We start from the raw sequence: 21,005 nt of genomic DNA on the forward strand, positions 1-21,005 counted from the left end.
GGGAAAATGCACAGATACACTCATATCCATCAGTTCCCCCTCAGCTAAAGAGTTGCTGAGGGCAAGTTTTCTTTTTGCTTGTTTTCATGTTGTTACTAATGATACTTAAAATAGCCAGAAAAGAGGTTTAGTAGAAATGTCCTTGTGCCATAAATATCATACTTTCCTGTTGGCCATGCAGAGATGGTTTTTGTACTGCCTTGTTGCAAGAAGTGAGGTAACAGGTGGTGGATCTGTCTAGCTGGTGAAGATTTGCATCATTCTAGGGAAAACTCAGGTTTAATTTTCAGTGCCAGACCATTTTCCTTTTAATATATGGGCGTTGGTGCAGAAGCCGCGCCTGGGCTTCTTAGTGAAGTGGTGAAAATACCCTTTATGTCATGCAGTAGCCATCCTTGCGGACAAGTCAGGCAAACGCCTTTGGTTCCTGCGAGAATGCCATTTCATCCTTGGCTGGAAGAGTGGCGGCTTTCCTGAGTGTCTCAAGGGCATACTTAAATGAGGCTGAGCTCCCCGGTCGGCTTCATTGTTTGTACTCGTGGTTTGACCATGGTTACTCCTGATTCTCACCTGGGTGGAGAATAACCGGGTTCATAATGTGTTCTTTTTGAGTCACGTACACTCCTGCATTGTCACCTCTTTCTATGATCTCATCAGATCTCGCAAGCTTCAGAAGGGTTGGGCCTGGCCGGTGAGCCTGGATGGGATGCTTCCAGGAGAAACACAGGATGCTAAGGGAAATGGTGCTGGTGATTCAGTAAATGCCGCTTTTCCTTCTGAGTCAGCCATGGAGCAGAACATACAGCCCCTAGAAAAGGGCACTGAGCTAGTGCCTTGCCATTGAGATGGGGTGAAAAACCTGAAGTCCTGGCAACTTGTGCTTATTCAAGTTTTTTTGGGAAGATTAGTGGCATTTGCCCACATATTCTGGCAGTGTTTCAGGAACTACTTTCTGCTCACCTAAATTCCTCCTGGCAGTTTGAGCTGGTCGCAATAATTGCCTTCACTTCCTGTCCTAAACTGCTATTGCTGAGTATCCGTGTGCTGTTAAAACAGCTGCTGTACTTCTCCGGTAGTTGAAATGGCCCCTATTTATAAATTCAGAAGTTTCTGAAACTTCCCTGCGAGTTCCATCAGGATGATAAATGTATACGTGCAAGTTGTTCTGTTAGCAGTGGCCTTTCTGTACTTAGGGGGGTTTATATTTTTTCCATCCCCAGCTGTAACAGCTTTTGAGTTCTTTTATATCAATATTCCTTCTGAGTTTTTTGCTTTGTTTTGTTCACAGGAAACAAAAGAAGAGAAGTCTTCCTATACCTGTCCTCTGTGTGAAAAGATTTGCACTACACAGCACCAGCTAACTATGCACATTCGTCAGGTACGCAGAATACTGGTTCTTAATTTCTTACTGTTACTCAGTGCCTGGTTTGCCAGGGTGCATCTTGCAGTGGCGAAAAACAATTCCATGTACAAACCCGAAATGCTTCCATTATAACTTTATTCAATTGTTTTGGTTTTATTTTACCCTTCCCCTTGTATTTTCCTTAAAAAAACCCCACCCACAAACCCAACCCTGAGGTGGGTAATTCTTCTCCTTTCCTACGGCAACATCACCCCCCCACACCCCTCCACCCCCCCACAGTGCCTCAAACAAGGATGTATGTCCTGTTCTGCATAAGCTTAAGGTATCACAAGGATCCGGAAAACCACTTCCATCGTGAGGCATAATGTTTTGTTACCCTGTTTGAGTACAGATTCTTCACTGGTCATGCAAATTAAGAAGCAGGAAGACACAATTTTTAAATCATCTCAGTATAGAAGAGCCTCACAGTCCTTCACAGGGTATATTTTGGGAGGCAGAATTAAAAATAAACTTTTTAAATGGATTATGCAATTTTTTTGTCAGCTGCAGGCCTCTTCTTGCTCCTCTTGAAGTATGTGCATACTTCATAAGGTTTGGCCTTTTCTGTGTCAGAAGGTTCTGCTTTAGATGCTAAGGTTGTGGTTTACCACTGTGAGTCCACTAGATACTTAGTACGTCAGTTTTCCCTCCTGTACTGTAACTTAATTTTTTATATTTTTTTTTTACTCTCCTTGTGGGTTTTTCTTAATATGTGAAGAAATCTTCAAGTCTGAATGCAAGTAAGAAAGAGTGGCACATATAGTACAGTGGCTAATGCCCATATTTTGACCCTGTAATGCATTCTTATGGACATGCAAGTCTGCATGTGTACTTAAAATCAGTTTACATCTGTTTTTTTACTACACAGTCAGTTTAAAGAGGATTTGGTTTTAGGTGAATCTTCTGCCATGAAGTTGTAATTACATCCTCTTTCTGTTTTACCCCTTACTACTCGCCCAACCCCAAACCACTGCACAGCTTAAAGTATCTCAAGGTACTGTTTGTCTGATGGGTTGCTGCTGGGTCCCTTTCTGTCCTTTTCTGCTGCACACCCAGCAGAAATGCTGCATGTGACAGGCATTGCAGGCTGTATGAAAGCTACTTGTGCTGGTGCATTAAGGAGTTAAAAATGAAGGGGGGGTGGAGTTGAGCGGGGAGGGCTGGGGAGGAGAGGTATATACAGGGCACACCTTAATATAAGGTATTGTGCTGAGTGGCTCTTTAAAGCTACTTTTAAGATGTTTATAGCTAATATTTTACTGGCACTTCAGAAGGGGCATTCAATGAAAAAAAATCATTGCTTTCTCTAGCATAACACTGACACTGGAGGGACAGACCATTCCTGCAGCATCTGTGGAAAGTCTCTGAGCTCAGCGAGCTCCCTTGATCGCCACATGCTGGTGCACTCAGGTGAAAGGCCTTATAAATGTTCAGTATGTGGACAGTCCTTCACCACCAATGGAAACATGCACAGGTGAGTGCTGATCATGACCCAGGAGTTTGGAAAGGATTGCAGGATAGGGGGCTGTTTTATTTCCTTGGAAGGACTTGCAAACTGAATGAAGACACTTGGGTGGAAAATGTGGACTGTCTGATCTACAAGTGTGGCATCTCATGCATACACGCAACTACTAGGATGCTTAAGTTGTGGGAGGAAGTCAGAGCTGAGAAAGGTCTTCTAGCTGTCTTCATGTGTTACCAAAATTTGTTACAGATATCCAGAAGTATTGATTTTGGGTTTTATTATTATTATTTTGACAAATGGGATGTTTTTTTCTCAGAGGACAAAAATACATAGCCAAGCTGTATAGTAGCTTCTAATTCTGTAGCTTCAGAGTTGTGGATCCAAGTGGTTGTATTGGAACATCTGTAGTGGTGTTGTACGTTATCTAGTCAGGTATCCAAGTGCCATTGTGAAGATGCTTCTTCAGAATAATTGATCTTGTTTTTAAATACATACATCAGTTCTTGCTTGTACTGTAGACAACTTACTTCACTATAGATCAGGGAAATCCTCTGTAACCCAAGCTGCCAAAAGTATTTAATGTAGTTTCCTTCATAGGGCTGTAGCAACATGTACAGCTGTCAGCTGGGGAAACAAAATGTTAAATCACATTTATTCATTTATTTGCATGGGTGTAACAACTCAGAGCTGATTAAGACTTTGTGAATTCCCACATAGCTTTAGTTCACATATCAAAGAGTTTACAACCTACAAAGAAACTGCAAGACAGGTGGGGGAAAGAAATCCAGCTTATAAGCAAAATGACAAGAGTGGTGGTTACAGGCTGGTTCTGTGTGGGAGGGAAGGGATCTTGTTTCCTTGATTGTTACCAGTCATTTTCCAAGCAGTGTGCTATAGATGGAATGAAAGGGGTGATTTTGATGACGGTAGGAAAGATAACGTAATGCTGAACAAAGGAAGCAATAGCTGCTTGCAGCTTTACCTTTTCTGTATCATATTGTGCAGGTTAAACAGTTACGTGAAAGCAGGAAAAATAGGAGTGAAAGCAGTTTTCCAGTTCCATATGTATTTAACTTACACTTTAATGGGAATGGGGAGAGCTGGAGAGACACATAACATGAGAAGGGAAAGACAAAGATGTTCAGAGGAGATACTGGCCTTGGGCAGTGAATAAATCACACGTCTGACTCAGCTGACCAGAGGTGTTGCGAGCCACATGTTTGCCAGACTGGGTCATTACTGTGTCTGCCATGAGGAGGGCAGGGCAGCTGCTGAGTTGTAGCTGATGCCACTGTCAGCATGCAAGGCTGAATTCCAGGGCTGGGACTTTGGGGTGGTCCGGCACTTGTCTTCAGGTCCTCAGCCCGAGATGCTTGCTGAAGGACTGCTTGCGTGGTTTGTTTGGGTTTTTGCTCACTAGGCATCTCCTCATCCTCTCCCAGAAACAGGAAAGGGAAGCTTCCCCTGAGACTTCACTCCAGGCCTATCAGATGTTGATGTAGTCACCTTTGCTTATGCAAGTTTCCCTGTATAGCAACCCTTACCTTGCTTTAGTAGCAAATATGCCAGAATTGCCAGGCTCAGTGACTTGCCCCGAATAAGTATAGATCAGAACCTTCTGCTGAGAAGATTGTTTGGTTTTAAATTTTTCTCATAATGAGATGCTGCTTGAAGTTACCAGGATGGAGTGCTGTATTTACTGACTTCTCGAAAAAGGACCAAAGTTCATGCAAGGAAAATCTTATTAAAAATTCTTCCCATCTAATAGGTTCCTGTCTGCTCTGTAAAGCTTCTTGTGTAAGGCCCGCACCACGGCAGCTTGGTGCGACATTGCAGAAACCTGTCACTGAGCTTGGTGGCACTGCAGCCAATGACCCCAGACCCGTGACAGGCAAGATCCTGAGCTCACTGAAACAGGCTAGTTTTGCTAAAGGAGGGTTGTGGTTGGCAGGACTGTGCCGCTGATTTTTTGCACCACATAACCTTTTCTTGTTGTGAATAGTGAATCCTGTTGCTGAAGTAGAAAGCGTAAATGTACAAGTAGGTAGATGAGGATAAATGCAAAGTGAAATGAAACGTGTTATCTGGTTCTATGACACACTCACAAGGAAGATGTTAATTTTGACCACCGGGTACCTCCTTCCGAAACTGGTATTTCTAGTCTAAGATGGTATGAAGTAAATTCTTTCATAGGCATCTCAAACTTAGCTGTAGCATCAGGTGCAATGGCCTGCCAGTACTGTGGCTGAGTGCCTCTCACATCACATTCAAAACTGCTTCTGCCTTAGGATCCCAGAGCAAGGACCTGCTTGCCAGGTCCTGCCTTGTATGCAGCTCCCCCAGGCCTTGCTTGTGGTGGTGCTGTGTCTGTCCCTCCATACCAGCCGGATGGTAATACAAGTCCCTCTTTCTCTGTTTTTGCACATGGTTCTTTTATTGTTTGCTATTTTTTTGTGTCACTATCTAAGTAGTGACAGATACATGCACAACCCAGCAAAGAATAAGATTTCTAACGTGCCCCTGGTAGCCAGCATGGTGGTATCCCTGGAGCATTGCACAGAATGTGGAGTCAGAGAGAGAAGTTGTAGGCTGAGCAGAAAGTTGTGGGTATGCTGCTAAAGAATCAATGTAGCTTGTGCAGGTCCTGCAGGAGCTTCTCAAGTATTACTGCATTTACACCAAATACGCTCAGTGCATGGGAGAGGAGCGAGGGAGAAGTTAGTGTGCCAGTGTTTGAGTGGGGGTAAAAACGTATAAGCACACACTATGTACATCCTTACTTCTTTTTCTCCTCCTCTGTCTTGTTCTGGCTTTTACTTAATTGTCTATAGTGTTTTTTTCAATCCAAGACCTTTTAGGGGAAAAAGTCCAATAAAGTGGTTTTGTCCAGGGAATTACTGTGCCACAGGAGTACTTAACTGCTGTTCGTCACAGGATGAAGTTTCTGATCCGTTTTTCCACTTCGTAGCAGCCAGGTTATTAGACAGTCAGCTGAGCAGAGGAGGGAAGGAGACAAATTTTGGTTGCTTTTTTTATTAGGAAGTATCAGTGTTGTTACACTCTCGGGTACCCATCATCTCCATAAAAAGTAGTTTTTCTCTGCTGTCACTTTATCAAGGGAGAAAACTGCGCGGAGCTCTTTCCTGTTGCTCTTTTGCAACAGACTTTTTGTGGAGTGAGAATGCCATTTTCTGCCCATCTCTTCTCTGAATTAGTTTAGCTGTGCTGGGGTGTTGTGTATACTCTACCTGTGAAATTGATGCTGCCCTCCCTGACTCCTGCAATACATGCAACACTTAATTTGTAAATGAGTCATAGCCTCTCACATAAAGTCCAATTTCTTTTTTGTTGTGCTCCTTGGCTACTTGTCAGCAAGTCAAGTTGAATGGGCACAGCAAACAGGGCTGGAGGGGGAAGGTTCTCTTGTGCAGCACTATTCAGAAAAAGGTTAAAACCTGCATCCTTTTCTGACCAGGGTGACTCTTGACCAGGATTTTTAACAGGGAACCATGAGCCCGGGGCATCCCAGAAAACCCTCTTACAGCTGCCAAACTGCTCAGTTTGGGGGCCTGAGCCTCCTGTGGGGACAGTCACAGAGGTCAAAGGTCCCTGGAAAATGCTTAGCTGTCCTGAGCAAAAAGCTCATTTGCTCATTCTTCTGAATGTGCTGTCAAGCTAACTGCCTCTTTAGCAGTGCTAGTCCTACTGTTTGGGGAGGGTTGTTGCAATCTGGTACGGTAACTGGGAGATCTGTCAGTGTCTGGTATCAGGAACAGGAATTGCTCTGGGGGAGGAGAGTTGGAGGTGATGCCGAGTTTTTTACAGACATTTATTTTTTACTAGTACTGGAAAAAGCAAGTCTTGAAAATAACAAGCCTTCTAGCATCAGGGACTGATTTGGCAGTTTGGTGGGGTTGTTTTCTTGGGGCTTTTTAGGAACTTGGAGGAAGGAGTTAGTCCATAGTAATTTTGAGTTCAAAGTTCCTGTAACTGGAATGCCACTGTGATGATCAGTACATAAAAGAATCTGCATTTTAGGATATGCTAATCTTCACACATCTGCACTAGAGACACAGACACTGTGGCTTTCTCTCGGTCACAGTAAATGGAAGTTGAATATTCTCAGATCTCCAGCAGGAGCATAAACTATGTGGAAGGAGGATGTGCATAAAGTTTTCTGTAGCTCTGAAAGAGCTGGAGATTTCCAGCGTAGTGTCTCAAATCAATAGATTGAAATCTCTAAAGGCTTTCCATCTGTACTGTCCTGGTAGCCCCCCTAGGGAGGTTCTCTACAAGTAGTGCCAACTGTGAGGGGAGCCCTTTTGGATCTAGACTCCACCAAACAGGAGGTCACGAGCCTCTCACTCCATCTCTACCACTGCATCTCCCCAAAATGCAGAGAATTTAGGCTACCACTGCAGGTTTTAGTGGTGGTGGTGGTTTGTAAGTGTTAGCAAGGGACCCAGAGGTAGAGAAAAGACTTTGCTTGGCTTGCTGTGTTGCATTCCAGTAGAATGTGCATCAGGCTTCAAGGGGAAGGGTGATGCTTCCACTTACTCCAAAAGGGTTTCCTTTGAGGGTAGGAGACTTTGCTAGCAGCTCCTTTTCTATTTCTGTGACTGGGATGGTCTGTGCCTATCACTTTAAAATCACATTTTCCTCCCTGCCAAAGATATGCTCTCCATGCAACTTGAAAATGTTAATAGGATACAAATGCCAGGAGGGAGGTGAGAAATGACCTTCTTGCCAGTTTCCAGTGGGTAGCTATTAAAGGCTCTGTGGCAAGTCTGAAAAGAGTAAAGGAATAATATATGTACTTCAGCCACAGCTTCCCCAGTTTAGTAAATGAAGCTGCTGTGTCCACGGCTGGGGTTCACCAGGCTGTCCATATAAGTGCGGTAATGCAAACTAGCTGAAGTGTTTCACATGAAACCAAAATGTCATGGGTATCTACTTTCTCTTGTTCCATCCCTTACCCCATACGTAGCAAAATTTTTCATAATGGCTTTTTATTTACATTCTGCTTAGGTACTTGTAGGCTATTTATGGACCATCTCAGGAACAGGTCTCAAAGTTTGGGGGATATTTTTTTTTTTTTTTTGGCACATGCAAAACACCACATGCAACAGCCACATGCAGAAGTCTTTGAAACTCAGATTGGAAGATCTGGATCACAGAAGCTATGCTTTGAAGCATGCTTAAAAAGGGTCCTATCAAAGAAGGTATTTCTTCTTTTAATTAAGAAGGCACTTTCATTTGCAATCTTATTTTCAGTGCTAGATAATTTTCCTAAACTTCTCTTTTCAATGTGCTATTGAGAGACAAACAGCTGGTTTTGTTATCAAGATATGGTACCATTCTGATGTTCAAATTAAGTCTTTTTTTAAACAACACTATGTGTGTATAGGTTGCTGAGTGAGTTTTTTGAGAAAGACAGAAAATGCACATGCTGGAGGGTAATCTGTAAATTTTGATGTTTTAACTGGCCTTCTTCTCTGACAAATGAAGAGTATAAGCTTCTAGAAGATTGCAATGTACTGGATGGAAGATGAGCGTTGGATCCTGATAAAGGCATAGGGGTTGAAGTGCGTCACTTCAATGATTTCCCCGCTGTCTTTAACATGGGTCTGTGTTTCATGGGCAGGCATGCATACAGGTTACCTGTGACTTTTGCAAATCCCCAGCAGGCACATGTCCTCAAGATCTGGCTGGATCCATCCTCTCCCTGCATTCCACCTGTGAATTGCTTCTGTGTTATTTATGGCATTGGCCTGCTTCCAGTGCGTTGTGTGTGCTTTGTAGGGTGCAGTGCAGTAACAATGCCCAGCCTCTTAAGTACAAATAGGATCTCTGCAGTCTAGCACGTGCAGTTTGGTATTGGCTTAAGATGGGAGGTTTTGGAGGCAGAGCATAGCCAAATGTGGTGATGAGGGTTTTTTTTCCAGAAGAGTAGAGGAACTGCCTTATTACAACATGTTTGGATTTCTGGTGGTTTGAAAAGATGGCCAAGTGGAAATTTGGTGTTAAACGTTGGGTAGCTTTGAAAAAATGAACATACAAGGGTCTTGAAGCTAAAAACAAATGGCCAAGGAACTCGCCACGCTGGAAGTGATTGACACTTCATGCCTGTGAAAAGGCCCTCTCTTATTGTCTTACACAATAGAAATGTCTCTTCGGTTATCTCCTAAGGAGCTATTATGTCAGTGTCGTAATTGGTAGGCAGTGCTCTTAAATATGAAGAAGCAGGCTGTGTTACAGGCTTTCAAATCCATTCCTTACACATGGGGCATGATTTAACCACCGTCAGCATGCCAGTGAAATGCCAGTGCTTCAGCAAATGCCAGTGCCCCAGTTCTTGAACAGGGATAGCAAACTTAAAGGACTAATTTCTGCTTCCAGTAATTGATGACTGTAGTTGTAGGAGACAGGTGAGATGTGATAACGGTTTTGGTTTTAATTGCAATTGAAAATGTTTCTTACATTTTTGCTAATACATTTTGTAAATAAGGATGGGGAAACAGGTGGAGGGAAGGTTTTTTTGGTCTCTCTCATGTCGGCAGATATATCCAGTAAATGTTTGGTATTGTGCTGTGGTCCCTGTGTTTTGAAGAAGAAAAGGTCAGGCTTTTTCAACAATAGTGTAGTACTAAGAGACTTGTTTCTCTGTGTCTTTGATGAGAATTGGAAGACTACAGTATTTTTCCATGGTCCCAGGCAGAAACTTGTCTGTCTCACTGTTTCGGAGTAGATTGGTCATCTTTTGTAAAGACTTTATATGAAGTTTTATTTAATTCATGTGACACATAAAGAGTGTGCTCCAAAACCCCCTCCACAGATATCTTCAGCAGTAAGAGGCTTTGAAGGAGTTCTTGTGCCACTGTACCTCTGTGAGCCATCAGAGCCAAAAGGAGATGCCCTGATTTCAGCTGCGTTACATGCTGCCTGTAGCCTTGGACAGTATCCCCCTTCAGTTATCATTAAAGAACAGCAAAGGAAGTTAACACAAAAACATGAATGCTGAGATCTGATTAGAATCAAGCGAAGCAAGGAAGTGCAGAGTTAAGATTTATACGCAGACCTTAATTAGCCCCATTGTTCTTGAGAACCGAAGCGTACACAATGAAGAACATTATACTTGCATCTCCAGAGCTCTTCAGTACCTTAACATAAGAAAGACTTCAGTGTGCTTTTCAGTCGTAGATTTTGTGTGGTTTGCCTTTAAGTAATAGCTTGTCTGATCTTGTGCGTTGTAAGGTTCTGGATTTTTATGTTTTGGTTTTCTGCAGGCCAAAAAAGGGGACATGCTGCTCTCAGTAAGTTTAAGTTTCTGGTGCGGCTTGTGCCAAAGGGAAGGTGGTCTGACATAGCAAAGTAATACCACCCTCCTCATGGGCAATAACATAAATCTCCGTATAACAGAGCGTATTGAGCGTAGCTTAGTGCTGCTTTGTTACCCATGTCACAGTTCAAATACGCACAAGCCACTTGACAGATTAGATTCTATTTGCAAAGCACATGGCAGCACAAGACCTTGATCTTTCCACATAAGTACCCTTTCAGGAACATCACCTCCTCTGAAGGTGTAGTATTCTCAGGGATGTTACTTCCCCTTCTCACCTTGAAGGGTTACAAAATAAATACAAGCCTTAACTTAGCAAGCACTAGAAAATCCAGGCGATCTTTGCAAGGTGTTGCGGTGCTTTTAGTTCTTTGCCATAATCCTGACATTAACACGATTCTTGCAGAGACCTTAGCTTTCAAGGTTAACGAGTAACGTGTTGTTTTGTTGGCATTTCAGTTCGTGGTTTGTCTTCTAGCTTGTACTTCGGTTGGGTGATTCTGTGTAGAAAATGCTGGTGGTGAGAAAGTTTGCTGGGAGAGTTTGTATGTTAAGGTAATCTTTGCTCAGCCAGTTGTGCGTGCGCATCAGAAATACTTGCATCGCTTCTCTAATGAGTGTGTGTTCACTCTGTTCCTCGTGTTGTCTGGAAAGATTCGTGGGCCAAGTGCTGATGAGAATGAGGAAAAAGTCTATCTCAAACTGCATTTGTGGTTGCTGTCATTCCACCTTTAATGTATGTCTTCCAGCTTTACCTTTTCTCCCCCCAGTATCTAACCTGCTCAACCTGTTCTAGTTCAGCATGCTGGAACCAGCAAACTGCAGAATGTGCCCCCTCTCAGGGTCAGCAGGTTTTTTTTCCTCTTTCTTTTCTCCCCCCCACTTTTAAAAATAGGCTATGTGTTAACAGTAGATTGGTCATTTAGGGAAACTTCTCTAGCTGAAAAAAAAAAAAAAGAAAAGAAAGAAATGGTGAGGGGAATCTTGGCATTTGGGCTTAGCCAGGGCCTTTCACTCAGATTTTTGAGCCATGATGCTCACCTGCATGAGGCACACAGCTTAGGCAAAGACATGGTCTATAAAGTACTAGTGCTATTGTACAACTGGTAAATATCACGCAATACGCAAATACTGCTTTCTGTTTCTTGAGGTCGCCTGTAGGTATGCTGAGTTCTTCAGGCTGCTTGGTTAGATGAGGTTTTCTAAACACTCTCCATGATTTTTTTGGTTATACCCTCAGTCAGCTCTCCAGCACTTCATGTGGAAAGATCTCTTAAGACAGAGGAAGTGTACAGGTTCTCTGCAGCTCATTTTTGACATCAAGCCACCTCCATGTGTCATCTATCTTGACAGTTTCAAACTGAGGGTAAAGAGAGTAAGGCAATCCATATTGCTCATGGACTGCACCAAAATTAATTTCACTGTGAGGACGAAAGTTCCCAAACTCCTTGCAGCACAAGTCATGCCGGCATTTCTGTTTCCAGCTACTATGCCTGACTAGAGACATGTAACAAGGCATGAAGCCTTTTTCTAGTGCTTCTCTGCTTGGCGGGGGAATGCTGTGAGGTCACTGCTGGTGAGGAAGGAGGACCACATGTTCAGGAACAGGAGAGGAAATGGGCTGAGCACGTGAAACCTCTTTTGCTAGGATGCCGTCCGCACCACTGGGAAAAGTTTGCACAACTTGTGTGTGTGCAGTGATAACCTCTTACTTCCTTGCCCCTGGAGTTACTTGGTGACTGCTGATAGCGGGGTGATGTGGAGACCCTGCCATAATGAAGATGTGCTTCTCTTCTCTAGCGCACCTTCCTTGCATGGGTGTGTGCCAGGGGGAGGCATTCGGATCCCATCTGCGCAGTGTCCCCAGCATTGCTGGGGCCATCTATTTTTTCCTCCTTGAGCTGTGTGACGCAGCAAGTTGTTCTGTGTTGTGTGCCATCAGGATTGCTCAACAGTGGAGCGTGAGGGGGAAGCAACTGGATGAGGGCTTTGCCTGGTTCTGGGAAGTAGCTGGGGTTTATGCTTGCTTGGTAAAGGGGTGCAGGTTTTTTTGGAGGGAGGCAGGACATACCTAGGACTTCTTCAGCTGTGTTTGCTCTTAAGGATAAAACTTTTCCCCCTTCTGACATCCTTTAATTTTCTCTCTCTCTTACCCGCCTCCTTTTTTCCCTGATGCTAAAATTTAAAACTGCTTTCAGTGTCCTTACCATCTAATAATACTTATTTTCTTTAAACATGAAGCTTCTTGGAAAATCAGCAAAGAGGTAATTGACTAAGATTATATACTGTGATAACTGAAGGCTGTGCCTGAAAACCACAAATTTCCAAAAAGAAGAAAGAAAACAGCAGTTCAGAATGTCCCAGGCCAGGTTTTTGGTACACTTTTAAAAATCTTATTCCTGCTTAATTTTATTCTTGTGAATAAACTCTTGTCTCCAAGCTTAAGGAAGTATAGGGGCCTCAGAAGAATCTAGTTTAATACTGTCCCTTATGAAAGAGTTTCTTAGGGTTTGAAAGTCTCCTTGCAGTATTTGGCATTGTTAATTTAGTTTGCTTGGTATTTAATGTGGACTGTGGGCAGACAGTTTGGTGAAGTGATATTGGGAAGCTCAGACTGCATTTCCCTCCTCTTTTGCCCTCCCTTATGCAAGGGTTGATGCGAACTGCAAATTAATGCTTTCTTTTGCTATCCTTTGGGAAGCTTTGCTTCAGAGGGACGGTTTGAATCACTTCCCTGTCACAGCATCATCAGGCAAATATTTGTCTCCCTTTTTTCTTTGAGGTGTTCTGACAACACTGCTGGTAGGGAACAGGAGTAACTTTGAGCCAGGCTGGGAACGCAGTTGTATCAATCTCAGCCTGTTAGAACTTGCTGTTTCTGCGTAGCAAGTAGTTGCTTAAATGTGAATACAGCATAATTATTCAGAAGTGATACCCCCTGTCTCTTTGGATTTGTAGATCAGTATCTTTCCTCTCAGTCATGCTTACAACTTGCCTTTATTCACAGCAAAGCAGAATTTTACTCTAGGATAAAAATACAAAATACTTTGTGTGCAGGTGTGTGTATTGTGTATCCTTGGGTATCACGTATTGGCAGCTGCGTGGCACTGGTTAACTTTGCAGACTGTCCTGGTAGCACTGAAAAATGATTTCTGATCTGAATCTGTCATGTGAACGTAATTACAGGTGGCTTTTGCAGCCTTAGTGCACCCAGCTAGTCTTGGTGGATCTAAATAATAATGCTTATGTCATTGTAATGATGCTGTATGCCGCCCTGCTGTAAGGCTATTTTTGCTTTGCTGGGAGAACCTTATTGGACGGGGAGGTAGACAGTGTGGCAGCCCACACTGAACTTGGGGGGATGCTTGGGGGGTGCTTGGCCCATCTGTGTGGCACCTTGGGCTGCAGCAATTCCCGGGGAGATGCCAAGGGGGCTGCTACACCCATAGGCCACTGCATGCTGCTATGTGGGAGGCTTGCCAGGGCCATGTTAGCCCTGATAGACAGAGCTAATAAGCGCTGGGGCCTCTGTAAGGATAATGAGCTGTGCTGCTGCACCGGCAGGATTGTGGTGCCTGGGTGCCGTGGGGAGCGCTAACTGGGGGATCTCTGCTGTGCCAGATTACAGACGTGTGGCTAAAGTGAGTCGGTGCTTCCCGATCTGATCCTTCCTGGGACCCGTTCACCCCACCCTGCTCTTTCACTGCATGCATTGCAAGGGCTTTCTTACTAGCATAGCCATGGAGATTTCTTGCTGTTCAGCTTCATTGTGCTTATCCTGTGCTAGTGTTCAACGCTGGTTGCCACTGGAGTATTTGGTGGTACTTGAAATTTGTTTTGAGATTGCTCCGCAGTTGTAAGAGGGTGTTTCCCAAATGGTTGGGGGTTTGGTATTCGAACATCTCTTGACTTGCTGTGAAGTGTGCATGTGTGTCTGAGGGCTTTTTGGGTCATTTTTTGGGTATTTTTGAGGATACAAATAGCAGACAAGCCAAGAAGAGAAGACGAACAGAAACTTGTCCAAGTACAGACCATGTCTGATTTGCAAAATTACCAGGATCTTTCTGGTTCCTGTGATTACAGCTGGCAAGGGCTCAGCGGATTGCTTTCTTAAGTGGGTGATGTTGGTAATTAGCACTGGAAATACATTGTCAATACAGATTCTCTGCATGTTTTAACAAACAAACAACGGACTAAACTCTTTAACCCAAAGGTATAACATTACTGCACTTTTGACTTAAGTTCCAGTCACATTCACGAGACTCTTTAAGGAGGGGGTTAGCAGCAGTACGTTAAATGGTTGCTCCTAAAAATGCTGCTGCTTCACTTTCTGTTGGTTTGGGATCTGCTTCCCGTGCATGTCAAATATCAGAAGCTTAGGAGTTCCCTGTACATTTCTATGTTTCTTACATTTCTAGACAGTTTGGGCTGAAGTAACATTCATTAAGCAGAATGAAACAAACACTGTGACGAAGATGAAGTGACATACGAATCTCTAGAAAAAGATGTTATCAGTGTAATTTTGGAGGCTGTCTTCTCTTACTCTGTGAGCCACTTTTCATTCTGTGGGGCCTGAAAAGCATCGTGGTCCAAATTTCAACTTGTCTTGGATGCCTCCTGCACTCTTGTCAGTTCTGATATGGTGGCATGAAGTTAAAGCTTAGACAAACCAGACTATTAAAAAAAAAAAAAGAAAAAAAAAAGGTTTGGTCATGTTCTGAATGATAGACAGGCTTTTTCTTTGCTGTAAATTACTGAAAACATGGCAGGTTTTTTTATTCTTTGGAGATTATTTACTGTTATTTGCAGGTAGCAATGAAAGTGAAAGATCTCAGGGAAGAAAACAGTGTAAGTAGTAAAGCAATTGTATCAGCTAAATTGTATTTACAGCATCTGACCAGCTCAGTCCTTCCCAGACTAACTTGTTGAGTATCTCTTTATGTTGGAGGGGGGAAGAAAAAGTATATATTAAATAAGGTGAAGGATGGAAAGCACTGATTTTTATTCTTAGTCTCTGAATGGTTGGATGTGTGGCTCTGTTGTCTTTAAATAAGCATCAGATGTATAAGGATTATCCCCTTGATTTTGATATCAAACTGCTCAGCAGTCATGAGGGAGATGAGGAACAGCCATGTGCAATACAGTAGAGTGTAGGGTACATCTAGTGGTAAAGCAGAGAAACTTAGAATAATATGTGGGATATGAAGCCAGAACCTGAACTTGATGCTGTCAGATGATCTCTCTGGACTGATAATGCCTGGATTCATTGGCCTCCCCACTGCGTTTCCACAGGCATGGAGACGTGAGGGAGGAGGAGGGTGTTTATACATGCACTGGATCCTATGCTCAAGAATTAATCTTGATTTAGGTGCTGGGACTTTCCCAACCAGGCCTCAGTGAAATTGCTTGCTGCTCCCCCTCTGGACATGCTGCTCCTTCTAATCAGACCTACCTGGCATAAACCTCTCTTGACTGAAAGCCAGCAAGGCTTGTGCTGCCTTAGTTACAAGGGAGAGGCTTAACCCTGGACCCTGCTCAGAGGTTGCAAGATACACCCTTTTGTTCCACACCTTCCTTTTTCCTGGGCTTCTGAGCCTGGCAAGCCCTTTCTCTTAGGGATGCGGAGCACAGCAGCAGCTGTGGAAATCTGAGGTGCAGCTATGGTGTGGTTTTTGCTCTCCAGAGTTAAGAGGTGAGGGGTTCCCACACACGCTGAGGGATGCTTCCTCTCCGAGAGCCAAAGTGGCGCTGATCAGGTTATCTGCATGCAAAGCAGGAGCTCCGGGTTTTGTTCGTAATTCAGTGGGACCTGGAGCTGGGAGCAGCTGCGTCTTGCAGTTGCCTCTTTCAGGATGCTTTGACTCCTCGTTCTAGCCTTGAGCCAGCCAGTCAAAACCTGCCCACATTCTGGGTTTGGCATTGAAACTGTATGCTGCCCTGTTTCAAGACCTCCAGAAAGCTTATATGATCATCATGCAAATCCCCTTGGCATTAAGAAAATACAGCAGCCCTTTTTGGAGATGCAGTAAAGACTGGGATGTGACCAGCAGGAGCTGCATGTCACTTCAGTAGGACACATGCTGTTCCCCCCCCCCCCCCCCCCTCCATGAGTAACCTCCCTGTGGCAACGATCCAACACCATCCATGGGGAGAAAAAGGAGTAAGGCACTTGAGTTCTGCATTTGTTTATTATTACAAAAGTGTCTTCTTCAATGTAAAGTAGCAAAGTATTCACTTGCTACTGTTTTGGTGCAATAGTCACCCTTCTGAAATCACACTCTGAGTTACAGTGCGGGGCTGAAAATTTTCTGCCCATTTGTTCTAAAAAATAATTTTAAAAAAATCTAAAAAAAGGAAAGAAGCTGGGGTAATTCTTGGCGGTTTCATCTTAGTCATCCTGTTCACGTGACCATTAGAGGGGAGAGGAAAGTGGTGGCAGAAGAGGGGGGAGCGGAAGGTGATTCTCACGGGAAGGATGGAATGAAAGGCAGTCAAGCACTTGAAAAATGTGATTTTGTCAGGAGGGCTGACTGGCACACAGTCGTAGCACAGTTGGATCCTCTTGGCTCACCTGTGAAATTCCTTGTGTGAGGGGGAGGGAAGAGATTAGGAGGAGAGTTTTTTCACATACAGCTGTGCTGAGAAAGGCAGTGTGTAGCAAGTTACCTGCGCTTTCTTTTTGCATAGCAGTTCTTCAGCATTAAAGAGTTTAGTTCAGAGGTGGATCAGACATTGTTTGGAAGAGACTTAATTTCCTCTTTCCATTTTGGGATTATTCTTTGGAAATTCTTCTGGCTCTGTCTGGTCTCATTTTAGAGTTCCACCACTTTGAGAGGTTAATCAAGGCTAGCTAGCAGTTAGTGCAAGGGAGTCCTCCCTAATATTAAGCTCAAACTTATCTCCTTCTTTTCATTCTGTGTAACATGGTTACATTTTAGTGTTCCACCCACAGTACTGGCCAAGTGTATGTGTACTTGTATGCGTGCTGGGGAGACTTAATAACCACTATATGAAGTGCAGGTTTCAGGGCTCTGTACCTTCCTGAACTTGTCTGCAGTTGTTGTGGTGCTCTGTAGGATGGCTCAGAGCCACAATATTCCATTGATCTAAATTAGAAGAAAAAGCCAAGTTTCATCTGCTGTGGCTCTGGCTCTCTTCTGAACTGCAGTAGTGGTCTCTTCAGAGCTGCTGGCACATGTTACTGTAACTTGCATCTGTGGCTGAGTGTGAGCATTTCTGTGCATGTTCTTATTTTGCCCTTCTTTTTTTGCACTACATTCTCACTTAAAGTGTTGAGCGTTTATCTTTATTTTTTTGGAACTGACGGATGTCATATCATTTTTCTTTATCATTGCAAGATGCTGAAAGCCAGGCTGACTTACAAGCCTGGCTTTCATATTCAAAGTATGCCAGTGTTGTCAGGCCAAAAATGTTGTTATAGTCACAATGGGAAAATAACTTCTAAGCACAGCTTTGTTCCTGTTCTCCTTGTATCTTGGCAGGCTAAACAGTGAGGTCGAGCATTTTCAGCATTACATGTGAGATCTAATCAAGGCAAACTCTTCTAAAGAAGGATAAGGCAACACAAATACTGCCTGCCCCCTGCTCCCCCCCCCCCCGCCAGTTATAGTTAGAATTTTTTTTAAAGTAAGAGAAACCTTGGTGAAGGGAGTGTTTAACTTTAGAAGTAAGGTTGTGGATGTGGATGTGTGGATGTGACTTGGCATCTGTTGCAGTTCAACCCAAGCTGGGTGATAAATGTTTTCTCGAGGCAGAATGACATCCACGTTGCAAAGTAAAAGAGGGAGATGAAGATCGTGTCTATCCTTTGTACTGCTCGACTTTATCTTCCCGCTTATCTTGGGCTGTAGCTCTAGTAATCTTTTTCCTCTCCACCCTTGACATGATGTAGTGAAACTTGCTTAACCTGCCAAAGGAACAAACCTGCTGGCTGTAACGTGGACAGGTTGGGACTCTCCTTGAGAACTCTGGAACCTGCTGCTTTGGTTTCGGATTTTTCTTTTTTCCTTAATGATCGCATGCAGAGAGCTATCACGGCGGCTGTGATATTTGACCTACACAGTAGAAGTCAAAGGTGCAGTTAGGGTGTCTTCCTGTTTATAGCTCAATAGCTCGGGTTGCTTCCTTTCAAATATGCAAAGCTAACACATGAAGGGATTACCACATTCCTTGCTGTGGGTATGGATTCAGCTCTCATTTTTAGGGCATGGCATAACCATGCACATTGCAGGAAGGAGAACTGCAACTGCAGGCAGCCAGTGACTTTGACACCAGATGTAGCAAAGCCCCATCACTGTGGTGCTGCACCCACGTTAGCAAGCCCTGCCTAATTAGCATGTGTTATATTGCAAACACGGCTGGACTGCTTTTGGGACTTGCAGGAGCCAGTGTGTTTGCATGCATTAGGTCATGCCAGGGAGAGGTGCCAGGCTGGATGGGCACTGACCTGGAGGTCTCAGTTTCTCCTGTTGGTACATTGTGGACGTGCAGTCGCACCCCTCTCAGGTAGGAGCAGCTCCATCAAAACAGACAAGAGTTCAACAGGTGGGCAAAGAGCAGGAGGAAAGAACTTAGCCCTAAGGAAGCTGTTTTGCATAGGTAGCTACTAAACAGGAGTTCTGCATACTTGCTACTGGCAGAAAAGAGACTGTAAAAGAAAATAGGAACAAAAAGTCCCACGCTTAATGCGTAGCAGATTTTTTTTGATGTTTGTTTGTTTTCTGGGTGAATATGATTTAGCTTGACTGCTTTTCCTTTCTAGCTATCTGAAAAGTAACTGGCCAAGTAATACTAGCTAAGCATCAACCGAGCTGCCAGAAGGTTAAGCGTGCAGTCTGTGTGTGTGTCTGGGGTGGGGGAACAGACAGGCACATGCAAAAGCCTCTGTCATGCTTTCAAGAGCTCATCAAAACTGGAAAGTAGTTTTTACCAAAAAAGAAAAGGGGGGGGCGGGCAACCAACAAACCACCTTCCAGGTTGTGCTTTGCCAGTGCAATTGAATACTATGTTTTGTTGTTCCCAGTTGCTTTTTGAGTTTTACCTTCAGCTATTGCTGACAGAAACCCTTTGAGGAAGTACCTGGTTTCTTCTCCCTTATCCTTGTGTGCATACAGACAACTGCTCCTCACGCTGTTTATTTCTCACTTGTAGGAAGCTCTAGCTAGCATGAGGAGTTAAATCAGTGCCACAGGGAAAGAAAAAAAACCTAAATAAAACGAGGCAGTACAGTACCTGCAGATGCCTTTCTTGCAGGTTTTGTGAGGCCAGATAGCACCGGATTCATGCAGATAAATCGGTTACCAGTGGTGCCTGTGGTGGCAGTAGCAGAGGGCTGAGGCAGGGCAGTGCACTGCACTCCAAGGCTACGTCAGTGCTCCAGGTTCTCCCCGGGTGCTGTCGAGCCTGGAGAGAGCCAAACCCTCAGACCTTCAGCCTTCCTTCTGCTCAGCCGGGAAAGAGGTGAGACAAATTCAGCAGCATTTCCGTGATACTGTGCCTGACCTGCTGGGCGCATCTGCACACAGGTGCTCTCTCCTGCTTGAACCTCCCACAGTGTGACTGACAGGTGTCACCAGTGTCTTTCCGCCATTTGTGTGACCACTGAGGGTTCCTGGGGGGTCTGGGGAAGGCCATGTTCTTCCTCGTGTGGACCTGGTCCTCTGAGCAGCCCCAGCCTTGCCAAGTGTCGAAAGCAGGCAGTAGCTGAACAGCCATTTTGATCTTGCAGTGGTTCTGCTACGTGTCGTGTTTCTGGCTTGAGGCTGTTCCTGCATAACACCCTCAGAAGCCTGGCTGTAGTTTGAGATGGTAATTTAGATGCCTTTTTTAAAAAAAAAAAAAAAACAAACCCAAAGAAAAGGTTGAGAGTTTGTGAAAGGAAACATTAAAAAAAGCATTGTGTGAGGGGGACAGTCCTTCCAGCAGCTCCAGCCATCTGCCCGTGGGTCAGTTTGGTCCAGTGTGTTATCTTAAAGAATCATGCCCTTGGCATCCAAAACTAAAACGGATTTTATGTCATAACACCCAAGCGGTTATGAGGACATATGAGACTTGCCTAGGTTACAACATTCTCTCATGTTTGAACATGATAGTGCACAGTCAAGTTAAATGACACGGTCCTGAGCCGAGTTGTGGGTGTGACTTCTGAAGGATGTGCCCAAATGCCATTGACATTGTCTCCCTCATGCTGCTTTGAAGTCAGTCCTAGGGACAAAGAGCAACTCTCTCCTGTGCTCCCATTTCTAGCAATTAGAAGCAAAAATTTCTGTTGCATGAAGGAGCAGAAGTTTGATTTTTTTTTTCTCAAAAGCACTATAAATTTGAAGTAAGGCTAAAGGCCCTACATTAAAAAGGAAATACTACAATTTGAGCTTGTGAGTACTCAAAAAAGAATCACAGGAGCAATACCTTTCATGTGACTGAAGGGAACTAGGTGACGGTGTCTTCCTCGGGTTGCAAATATGGAAAACCAAGAGGCAAGCAGGTCAGGTCTACAGATACTCATGAGATTGCTTCCTGAGCCATTTTGTCCCTCTCCCCTTTTCAGTGTCTTTGTGACAAGGAATAGTTGTTTTCCTGGAGAAGCAGGTTTGTGATCATGCTGTGGCAATACAGTTTTGCAAGCCATACCTGCTGTAGCATAATGGTGTGACCAGGTGTATCTTGACTTCAGTGTTGCAGGTGGAATTCAATATTGGGGTGCACCAGTGTGCTAAGGATGGGAAGGAAACATGTATTTTAGAAGTGTTGCTGTGACATTGGCGTATGCAGATCCATCT

At 44.0% G+C, this 21,005-nt stretch overlaps 1 protein-coding gene across 9 annotated transcripts in view; it reads left to right on the forward strand.

Moving 5' to 3' along the window:
* Window positions 1–21,005, forward strand: part of RREB1 (ras responsive element binding protein 1) — a 125,907-nt gene that overhangs the window by 61,972 nt on the left and 42,930 nt on the right. For all 9 annotated transcript variants that reach the window (XM_056330904.1, XM_056330911.1, XM_056330907.1 and 6 more), the window contains 2 exons: window positions 1,289–1,378; window positions 2,713–2,876. In XM_056330904.1, the coding sequence (XP_056186879.1) occupies window positions 1,289–1,378; window positions 2,713–2,876 (254 nt within the window). The remainder of the gene's footprint in view (window positions 1–1,288; window positions 1,379–2,712; window positions 2,877–21,005) is intronic.

The sequence above is a fragment of the Falco biarmicus genome, chromosome 3, assembly GCF_023638135.1.
Source record: "Falco biarmicus isolate bFalBia1 chromosome 3, bFalBia1.pri, whole genome shotgun sequence".
NCBI classification, from domain to species: domain Eukaryota; kingdom Metazoa; phylum Chordata; class Aves; order Falconiformes; family Falconidae; genus Falco; species Falco biarmicus.